We start from the raw sequence: 11521 nt of genomic DNA, 5'->3' as shown, positions 1-11521 counted from the left end.
CGAACAAAAAAATTCGCAAAAATCCAACAAAATAATTCAAAAAAAAATTTGAACCCTAAATTTGCAAAACTCGAACTCAAAAAACTCGCACTTGAACAATCATGCTAATTCGAACCAACAAAAATCGCACTTGAACAAAAATCGCACTCAAAAAATGAAGCTTAAATTCGAACCCTAAAATCGCAAAAATCATATCGAAAAATCGCAAAATCCAATTTAGCATCATGGTAATTTCATGAAAATTTGAACAAAATTGAAAAGAAAAACATACCTGAAACGAAAATCCTTCAAATTGCAATTTCTATGGAGATTTTTGGGGGTTTGAGGAGAGAGAAAATGAGAGATGCGTGAGTAAGAGAGAGAAAGTTAGAGGAGAGAGAAAAATTTGGGCGGTGGGTAGGGGGTTAGAGGAGGATACGTGTTTTAATCTAAACCGTTTAAAATAACTTAATCCTCCGGCTGAGATGGGTTCTTATATAAGTAGGGTTCTTATATAAGATAGGGTTCTTACCGGATCCCTCCCCTATATATATATATATATATATATATATATATATATATATATATCACAAACTTTTGTATGTGGCTGGCCACACGGTGTGGCCAGCCACAATTTCTATTTTTTTTTTTTAAAAAAAATTCTTAGCTTCTTCTCCAAGCCAAACCACACATCACCAACAACATATCTCTGCTTTACCCATTTTCTCTCTCCTCTTTGCCAAATTGATGTAATTAAAGCCCGAAATTGTAGAAATTGGGTGTCAAATTGCTGTGAAAAATTGCGATTAATTAACCTTAAGATCATCAACAACATTTGAAGTAGTGAAATCAATGAGAACCGAAGAAATGTGATCTCGTTTTCTTCGTGGAATCTTAGATCGAACATTCTTCATAAATAATTCAGCAACAGAAACAACAATAGTAATATGAGTAGATTGTAGAATATTTGTAGGGTGCGATTGGTTTGGTTAGAGGTTACTTGTATGGTGTTACTGGTTTGGTCAGGGGTTAGTTACTTGTAGGTTGTTACTGGTTTTGGTCAGGGGTTACTTGTAGGGTATTACTGGTTTGGTATGGGGCCTATAAGTAACCCTTGAATAAGTAACCCATACAAGTAACCCTTGAATAAGTAACCCATACAAGTAACCCATGAAGTAACTCATATAAGTAACCCCTGAATAAGTAACTCATACAAGTAACCTTTGAATAAGTAACTCATACAAATAACCCTTGAATTAGCCCATACAAGTAACCCCTGAATAAATAATCCATACAAGTAACCTCTGAAAAAAAAAGTACAAGTAACCCCTGAATAATACAAGTAACCTCAGGATAAGTAATCCATACACGTAACCACTGGAAAAAAAAATATAAGTAACCCTGACAAAAACCAGTAACCCCGTTATGCACGTGAATAGTAACCCCGTTATGCACGCGTCTGTGTCCGTTATTTTTGCTGTTATGCACGCGTCTATGTCCGTTATTTTTGCTGACTTGACAGTAAGGCTATATATATATATATATATATATATATATATATATATATATATATATATATATATATATATATATATATATATATATATATATATATATATATATATAAAATGTTATATTGTTATAAGTTTTTACGATAAATTTTCACTTTTTTATCCTTTATACAATTGATTTTTTTGGAAAAATTGATTCTAATAATCCCACCTTTGCCTGGTTCGTTGTTAATAATCCCACCTTTAAATTATTATTTAATAATCCCACCTTTATAGGGGCACTTCTACTATTGGTCTAAAACTTGTTGATAACCGGTTTTAATAGGTTAAGATGCCACGTGTAACTTTATGATTGGTTGTAATTAGAGGTGATCATTTGCGGGCTTGGACGGGTAGCGGGCCGGGCCTATGCTTATTTTTTTGTCCAACGGGCTTTATGTAGCAAACCCAAACCCTTTTATGCGGGCTTGATACTTTGTCCATGCCCGCTTGTTAAACGGGCCGGGCTTGCCCGCGGGCTAACGGGCCTTAATTTTTGTTTTACTTTTTATAACACTAACTAATCTTTTTATTATTTACTTGTGCTAAAATTATTTTGGTATAGTTGTCTTATAATTTTTGTTCACAAATGATAATAGAAATTAAAAAAAAGTTGAAACTATGACATATGTTATAAATATATGTAAGATAAAACTTATTTAATAAGTGTTAATGATAAACTATAAAATTAAAATGAGTAATTGTAAATAATAAAAGCTTATAGTTCAATATAATCTCTTTGGATTTATTTTCAAAAATAGGCAAAGTATGTCATAACTAACTAAATAAGATTATTAAAATAAGAATGTTATTATTATTATTATAATAATTATTATTATTACTATATATTAATAAACGGGCCGGGCGGGCTAGCCCGCGATACATATTTCTTGTCCATACCCGCCCATTTATGTTAACGGGCCGGGCCTAGCCTGTCCAAATATCCAAATTTTTTCAAAAAGGTTGTCCAAGCCCGCCCTTTTTGCGGGCCGGGTTGGGCGGGCTTAGCGGGCCGTCCCGCCCATGAACAACTCTAGTTGTAATATAAAAAAATAAATTAAATAAATTCAAAGTTTAAAAAAAAAAAGAAAAACAAACCAGCCATCCCAAACCCCTACGTCACTCCATGCCCACCTCCTATCCACCCTTCGGCGTCCCCCATCGCTTCCCCATCACCACCATCGCAAAACCCCCCTCTCCATCCCCACCCAACAAACCGCCTCCCCTTCCCCTAAAACCACCACGATTACCCTTCATTTTACTTTCTTCTATGATTATTTCTTCCCACCATTTTTTATTTTTGGGTTTTAATCATACCTTCCAATTTTTTAAAAATCCCAATTTTTTTTTTTTTATCAAAATATCAATCAAATTTGATCAGGTTTTTCCTTAATCAAATGAATTCCAACCCAATTTTTTGTTACCACCTCCATTGTTGTACTCACTGGTGTTGCTTTCTTGCTCATTTCGAAGGAATCCAACGGTGGAAAACATTAAGAGTCGTATCAAAACTTCCTAAAATTAAACCTACATTTTCGGCGCCAGGGAAGGTGAAAGGGGTGTTTTCTGGGGTGGCCGGTGGGCGGTGAGAATCGTGGTGGTTTAATTTTAGGGGAAGGGTTAAGGAGGAATGGTGGCCAGAAGCGTAGATCGGGTGGCGTCGGTGTTTGGGGTGGCTGGGTTCTCCTTTTTTTTTTTTCTGAAAATTTTAAGTTTTTCTTTTTTCTTTTTATTTTTTTGACCATTTACATAATGATACGTGTCACTTTAATCTCACACAAAAAATTTAACCTAATGTACAGGTTACTGGTCACAAGGGACCAATAGAAAAAAGATCCTCTATAAAAGTGAGATTATTAAATAATAATATAGAGGTGAGATTTTTAAGAGCGAAGCGATCAAAAGTTGAATTATTAGAATCAATTTTTCCATTTTAAACTACTCGGTATACTATTTAGAATAATTATTTATATGATACGATATTAGTTGTCTATAATTTTATTTTATTTTATTTTATTATTATTTTTTTTGACGGGATTAGTTGTCTATAATTGAACCTAACAAATCGTTAAACGTTAATCAATCAGACCTCAGCCCCTCTCGACTCTCGCTGCTCCATCAAAGTGTTGTCAATCTGCCGCTACTTCTTTATGCTCTCTCAATACTTGTTGCACCACTACATTCATATTCATGGCGTCTGCCCTCTTCTCCAAAATTCTCTTTAACACTCGCCTTCTTCATTCTTCTTCCCTCTCTCTTTTTCTTAAACCTCAATTTTCACCTCAATTCTTCCATGTAAGCTGCTACTTTTCTTTATTTAATATGCCGATTTTATATGGGTTTTTTTTTTTTTTTTTTTTTTTTTTGTGTTGGGTTTTCAATAATTATTGATTTGTCACTTTCAATTCCGTTTTCTTGGTGTTTTAGATGCTGCAACTCATATCTTCTTTTTGATGTGCTTAATTTCTATGAATTTCATATTCAATTTGGTAGATTTTTTTTTATTTTTTATTTTTGATGTGCTTAATTTCTATGAATTTCATATTCAATTGGGTACATTTATTTATTTATTTTTTTTTATGTGCTTACATTCTATGAATTTCATATTCAATTGGGTAGAATTTTGGTGGGCTATGCTCGGAATTCGTCGATTCGAATGCTAAATTTTGGATTTTGTATTTAAGTTTATCATCAATGAATGCAGCTTGATTAATAATTTGCACAATTTGCAGACAAGGGCTTTTGTTTTAAGGTCCAACGGGCTAGTAGGTTGCTATAATTCAGTACCGCGAACTCGTTGGTTTTCATGTGTAGTATCATCGATGAACTCTGGAGCAAAATCTTATTCTACACAGGCCATGTCTACAAGTGAACCTGTGGTTTCAGTTGAATGGCTTCATGCTAATCTCAGGCAACCTGACATAAAGGTACTTGCTTCAGATTTTATGTACTTAGCTTCAGGGGCGAAGCTAGGAATTCAAACCCTTATGTAGAAAATTCAATATAACTTAGAGTAAACGGTCTTCATTGATTAGAGATTTGACATAATATACGACATAATTAGCCGATACTGATTGTTAGGTTATGGTACAGCTACTACTTATCTTAATCATGGTTTAAAAAAGATACAAAGTTATTAGAATTGTTAGTTTAAACTTGCAATTTCTAAATTACAGTATATATTATGCCCCCTTTTAATTTTTAGGTGGTGGATGCATCTTGGTACATGCCCGATGAGCAAAGGAACCCAATTCAGGAGTATCAGGTTGATTTTATATTAATTGTAAAATTATTAGCTTGCTAAGTTTTTTATATGTTGTCGTTAGTATATTGCCTACTTTATCAAGGTACATAACTCCTTAAGGTATTGTCTAGGTACATAACTCCTTAAGGTATTGTCTATGTTCTCAAGTGAACCAATTTCTCGTATGCACAGGTTGCACATATTCCTGGTGCCCTTTTCTTTGATGTGGATGGCATTGCAGATCAAACTACAAATGTAAGTTTTTATTTTACAAGTTAAAAAAATATCTCAGTATCTGCTAGCTGCCTTTGTTTACATAGCAGGCTGAATTGTTGGAAAAAACATGTACAATGTTTGTCTTGTTAATATGGCCTATGACCGACAGAAGATTATGGAAACAAAATTAATCAAGTAAATAATCTTTGTATGGTTAAACCTTTGGCTTATAGCTAGTGTTTTAGGCTTCCTTTCCTACTGCCTATTTTCTATGATAGAGGATATTTTTTTGATATTCCTTGGATAATTGAAAACTGAGATTGTAACTATGCTCTAGTTGCTGCTGCTTTTAGCTGGAATGCTTTGCTTCGCTCTACAGCTAGTGGAGACAACAACTAATAAGATTGACGACAGGAGAAGACCTTAGCTTTATGACTTTTCTGTTCATTTCCGAATTTTCTTATGACAAGTCCTAGCATTAGTATGAGTTCGTTGTTCTTTTAGTCTTTTTAACGGTACTTGAATCTTAAGTCGCTGTCATGTCTTGCCCTCCTCTAGTATAGTGATCGCTTTCATGTTTTCCTCGAAACCTGTACTGTGCCTATGAACTCATCTTAAGCTAAGGAAAAAGACTGAGCATATGGCTACTCCGGTTAAGCACAACATGTACACAGGCGCAAAAGCCCAGGGGCTGTTTTATTTGGAATTATGCAAAGCATGAGGAAAACGGCCTTGAGATGGCCGTCTCCTGTCCCCCTGCCGGTGGGGAATCCGCTCCCGGGTCGTAGCTCCCTATAAATTATGGCTAAATTGAGGTTGTAAAGTTGTGTTTGAAATGAGAAACTCTTGAATTTTGATTATGTTTTTTGTATTGTTTCAGCTACCACACATGTTGCCTTCTGAAGAAGCTTTTGCCGCTGCTGTTTCAGCCCTTGGCATAGAGAATAAAGATGGAGTTGTAGTCTATGATGGAAAGGGCATATTTAGTGCAGCTCGTGTTTGGTGGTGAGGACTGGAGTTTGTGTGGGAGATCCTTTTTTTTTATTATTTATTTTTTTTATTTATTTTGGGATTTACCCCTTAGTTATGGAAATAATGAATTATGTTTACTTGAATTTAAAGGATGTTCAGAGTATTTGGGCATGAAAGAATTTGGGTGTTGGATGGAGGTCTACCCAGATGGCGTGCGTTAGGATATGATGTTGAATCCAGTGCTTCTGGTGATGCTATCTTAAAAGCTAGTGCTGCCAGTGAGGCCATAGAAAAAGTATATCACAGACAACAGGTACTTGTTATTTGCTTTTTATTAGTTCCCACCTTCTCCATAATCCCAGTTATTTATACAGTTCCATAAAGATAATGTAAGGAGGAATTAGACAACCAGAAAAGGGTTTTCTAACTATGAATAATGCACTTCAGACAGAATGATACTCAACAAAATAAATCTTTGATTCTGTGGCATATTGTATTATGTGAACTAAGTGTTTGAAGGTCACTGCATGTTTCAGTCGGTCCATCCATTTTTGCTATAACATCTTTCTCTCTAATCTCTTTCTCTTTTATGCTTTAATATATTGCTTTTTAAGAACCTTCAATGAATATTAAACCTCATTGCATTTGCTTTCCCAGGTTGGGCCAATCACCTTTCAGACCAAATATCAGCCTCATCTTGTGTGGACACTTGACCAGGTGATGTCACTAGCATACAAATGTTTTTGCTAATTTTCTTTGGTGATAGGTCTGTAGAATTCTGTAGTGATGGATTTCTTTTGTGCAGATGGTTGTAAGTCTTGTAACATAGAGTCGTTACGGACTTACAGATGTATTCTGTGGGGTATGGTTGTGAAAGAAGAAGCTGCTTAGGCAAAAATGCAGTTATGGCAAGAATTGCAGATTATGTGGCTTGAGTAGAATGGTCTTATATTTAATGGTGTTGCTGTCCCATGTGCTGTATTGTGGGGTAAAATAAAATTGTTGGCTCTCTTATGGGCAGAGGTGGTAGGGGCTTTCTCAAATTATTTAATAGATATATAAGCTATAAAGGAATTGGGAAAACATGAAGCACTGTTTGTATGTTGTTCTATGAAATCTATTTTTTATAAATAATTTATTAAAAATAGATTTCATATAAGTTTATAGTTCACCCTTGCTGAAAAGTTTTCATGGACTTAGGCCCTGTTCTCTTCACCTTAACAAAAAAATATTAAGTAAAAATAATTTTAGTTCAGTAAAAATAAGTTCAGTTCAGTAAAATTAATTTCAGTTCAGTAAAAAATAATTTCAGTTCAGTAAAAATAAGTTCAGTTCCGTAAAATTCAGTTTTCTTACAAAAGAATTATATCAGAAAATCAGTAAAAATAATTTCAGTTCAGCAAACATAATTCAGCAAAATTAATTTAAGTTCAGTAAAATTAATTTAAGTTCAGCAAATATAATTTTGTTTCAGTAAAAATAATTTCAGTTCAGCAAAAATAAGGTGAAGAGAAGAAGGCGGTTCATTTAATCCTTATTTAAAGAGAAAGGGGAAAAATTATGCAAGTAACCTATGTTGCTTCCGTAGTTTCGCATACCATGTATTACTGTGTTAAGCACTGAGAAGTCATTCCATCGTAAAGAAAGTGACTTCATCGTTGTAACATCATTATGACAGATTGAAGTGATGTTTTTGAACTTTAGATGTTGTATATTGAACCCCTTCCTGCTTCTCATTCACTGTAGAAGTCCTACACTCCCCTAGCATGCTATCTATTCCCATGATGTAGGAAGGCATCACTATTCTCAGCGCATCTTGATTCTTGTATATAATTGGAAAAAAGGAAATAAAAAGTACTAGGCAATGTACTACATTGTCTACATATGTTGTGGCCACAGAGTAATAAGTAAGAACTCCTGAAATCTATCTTATGTCACCAGATAAATTGGATAGTAGTGAACCCCTCCTAGCCAGTAAAAGAGGACTATCATAATGTGTGCTGGTTTGGTTAGTAACATTCCTTATCTATCATGCTTATAATGCTATAAACACAATGCAACCTTGATTTAGCAAAATACAAGGTTGTATAACATGCTCTGTCATTGAATAAATTCTTGTGTTATATTAGGTACCATTTGTTTCTTGTTCATTTTTTATTTTATTTGATTGCTAATAGTTTCTTTTCTCAGGTGAGAAATAATATTGAGGAAAAGACATATCAGCTTATCGATGCTCGATCAAAGGCGAGGTATTGTATATTTGTCAATAATTGTTGTTATATTTTTTATTGGCTCGTATGATTGGAAGTTTGTTGTGAATAACTCTTTTGTTTGATGTCAACTTGCACCCTTAAAATTTGAAGTATGTAATGGTCATTTAAAACAGAAGTCTGTATTGTTCTTTAAAATATTGCCATGTTGAAAAAAAAAAAAACAATTGGAAGTAATTTTGATCCTCTTTACTAATAAACAAACAATAAGTCAACAACCATGATGCACAATTTCTGCCAGGAGCAGGGTTCAAAATGTCGCCATGAATACATAATGAATATCCAAGTTAAAGTCTTCAGTGATTGCTGGTTAACTGAAGCAATGAAGCTTTAACATGGTTGCAACAACAATTAACAAGTTTCAAAGTGTCTGCCATTAGTTATGTAATCTAATGTTCCTTGAAAGTTGGGATGCATAGTGGGGTCACACTTGTCTCATTGTTGTTGGCCCGTCACTTGTTCTTTCTTTCTTGTGGCGATAGTTAATGAAACAGCACCTTTGACCACAGACCTGCTAGAGCTCTAGCTACCACCTTTTGGTGTGCGTCTCTTTCTTGTTCCTTTTTTTTAAAAAAAAATTCCTTACAAATATTGGGGCTCTTTATTGGTGTACCTTTCAATTTTAATCATGCACCGGGAGATAACTTCTTGTGAAAAAGCAGGGTTTTATAAAAAGAACATCTCATCTTTATTCAAACACCTACAGTTCAAAATAATTTGCATGAAAATATTAAAAATATAACATGCAGGTACAGCTAAACAACATTCACTAGGAGAATGATGCCCAAGTATGCCCTGGGTAACACAATATTATAATTGTAAAAATTTGAGAGAAAATGATAAGGGATTTGGTATATGCTGTGATGTTTTCTGGTAGGGTTACATAACTATGTTCTGAATATTCAATTCAGCTAGTTAACTAATTAAACATTTTACATTATTTACTTTATATTGACATCCTGATAGGAAGTGATGTCCTTAATTAAACAAGAAATCCTTCTTTCTGAGCATAGAGTTGATAATAATTTTTATGTCTCTCCAGGTTTGACGGAACTGTTCCTGAGCCACGAAAGGGAATCAGAAGTGGTCATGTGCCAGGAAGCAACTGTGTTCCTTTTCCCAAGGTGCAAATTAGTATATACTAGTAATTTGTAAAAATTAAATTATTGGTTGTATGTACCATTGCTACAGTTGAATAAAGATCATCCATTTGGCTAACAAGAGCATCATGTCTATCAAATGTTCTGTATGCTTGATAATAAATTAAGCTTCTTGATCTTCTGCAGATGTTAGATTCATCAGGAACTCTATTATCTGGTGATCAGCTGAAGGAAAATTTTGAACAAGAAGGTTGTGATTATCTTGTCTTTCTCAGTCTATATCTAAAACTTGTGACAAAAGCTTTTCTTGATGCCATAAATCACCTAATATTGCTTTGAGATACTACGTTTTGGGATTTCAGTAACCTTTTGGTACCAGAATAACCTCAATTGTATACTCCGTTATTCATTTGAAAAGGTTATCTTTATTAGTGTGGTTCTCAGGATGACTCAGCACTATCCTTTGCCCAAAAAGTCAAAATCTTGCTATTAACTTATGCAGGTGTTGTTGCATTACAGTGTTGTGTGTGTAATCTGTGTATGTGCGTGCGTGCGTGCCTGTACGTGTGCGTGCATGCGTGCGTGTGTGTTATGTAATGATAGGATACACTTTGATCTTTCAAGACATAGCCTACATATGCACCAAGTGTGGTGATTGTTTTTAATCTTATATCGTCCTTTCGGCATACACAATTTTCTATTTAGGCAGAACCTCATGGTTCAGAGTTTAGATGTATGGGGAGTGGTTTAGTAAATGAATTTCTATTTGGAACAGTATTATTGTCCCCTTATTTGTGAAGAGGAGCATCTTCTAATTTCTGGTTTACTCTCTAGATGCCATCTTGGCTGTCAAAATGCAGATTTGCTACTTAGGGAGGAGCTAATTAATGAGTAGTAGAATCGTGTGGCTCTTTCCTTTGACCCTTGAGGCCTTTTTGTCCATATATTCTGTTGATCTGGCTATCTTTTTTCCATTGCATAGTGACAAGAGCTGTCAAGAATCAAAATGTAATTGACCTTTAAGTTGAGATGTTTTTAAAAAATAAATAATTAAAACCTTACAATTGCATTATCTCTTATGCACTCGCTGTTCTTGAAGATCTTATTTTATCTGCATTGGGTGAGATTTTGGTGCTGGCTAAAATAGTAAAATTGCATTTGCTTTTGGTTTTGTAAATGGATAGGTTGCTCTTTTGATCTGTATTCTAATATTTGTTGTCTATTCTGTTTATCTTTTTGGTGGAATTTTCTGTTTATGCTCTTAAAAATTTGCAAGCTTTGCTCTTCTATCGGTTAGGATTTTAAATTTGAAGGCTTGGTCTTGTGTCATGCTGTTACTTTCTTGACCTTTTTTGTGTCCCCGATTCCTTTCTGAATCTACATGTTCATTTAAAGTCATGCTTTTGGTCACACTATGCATTATGCATGTATATGGCTGGAAATTACATGGTTTGCCTAGGTTGTGGGTAGTTATGTTGAACAAGAACTTCTTTGTCAAAATCAATGCGTGCAGCCTTACCTACCTGTAATTTTGTCATGGTTTTAATCTTTTATCTACTCTTACATGTACAGGGATTTCTTTGGATCAGCCCATTGTGACATCTTGTGGTACAGGCGTAACTGCTTGTGTTCTTGCATTGGTGATTTCTCTTTCCCTTCGATGCATATATCATAATGATGCAAGAGAATAGTTGTGGCTGTCCGGCTATTTCTTTGAGTAGCATTATTATTTTGTAAAATATAATAGACAAATTCAGTCTAAAACAGCAAAGATGTGGTAATAAATTCAGAAATACAGTGCTGGCTAACAACTGCACCTTTCTTTTTCAGGGTTTGCATCGACTTGGGAAAACTGATGTAGCTGTTTATGATGGCTCGTGGACGGAGTGGGGTGGGAATTCTGACACCCCTGTTGAGGCAGCGGCTTGAGTATTTGGATGACTCTCAAAAGTGTATCTAAAGACTTACTTTCCACCCATTTCCCCTTGGTTCGTAGTACAGAATTACTTTTTGTAACCTAAATGACATAATGCATAATTAAGTTTGGTTAGTCTTGAGAGTTGGGTTATTATGTGAAAATCTTTTCAATAATCTGATTGATAAGAACTTTTTTTTCGGGTTGAGGCAAGAAGGCTTGTGTTTATATATTTATATTGAATTGAAATCATTTTTAATATTTCCTCATTACAA

General features: G+C 34.5%; 1 protein-coding gene across 1 annotated transcript; it reads left to right on the top strand.

Annotated features, from left to right (window-relative positions):
• The first annotated feature begins 3601 nt into the window (after window positions 1-3601).
• Window positions 3602-11521, top strand: LOC145592342 (thiosulfate/3-mercaptopyruvate sulfurtransferase 1, mitochondrial-like). Its single transcript, XM_081648789.1, has 12 exons — window positions 3602-3824; window positions 4262-4456; window positions 4735-4794; window positions 4966-5028; window positions 5870-5994; window positions 6112-6274; window positions 6619-6678; window positions 8152-8210; window positions 9274-9355; window positions 9518-9581; window positions 10904-10971; window positions 11162-11521. Exons 1-12 carry the CDS (start codon window positions 3720-3722, stop codon window positions 11258-11260), a joined length of 1143 nt encoding a protein of 380 aa, XP_081504915.1. The 5' UTR covers window positions 3602-3719; the 3' UTR covers window positions 11261-11521.

The sequence above is a fragment of the Chenopodium album genome, chromosome 18, assembly GCF_948465745.1.
Source record: "Chenopodium album chromosome 18, dcCheAlbu1.1, whole genome shotgun sequence".
Lineage (NCBI taxonomy): Eukaryota > Viridiplantae > Streptophyta > Magnoliopsida > Caryophyllales > Amaranthaceae > Chenopodium > Chenopodium album.
Note: the sequence above shows the minus strand (reverse complement) of the source record. Positions and strands in the feature narration are given on the sequence as shown.

Excerpts from the sequence above, each read along its gene's own strand:
- LOC145592342 (XM_081648789.1), top strand. The coding sequence starts at position 3,720 with ATGGCGTCTGCCCTCTTCTCCAAAATTCTCTTTAACACTCGCCTTCTT. Across the intron at positions 4,795-4,965 it reads ACCCAATTCAGGAGTATCAG|GTTGCACATATTCCTGGTGC; the intron begins GTTGATTTTATA and ends TCGTATGCACAG. Across the intron at positions 9,582-10,903 it reads GGAAAATTTTGAACAAGAAG|GGATTTCTTTGGATCAGCCC; the intron begins GTTGTGATTATC and ends TTACATGTACAG.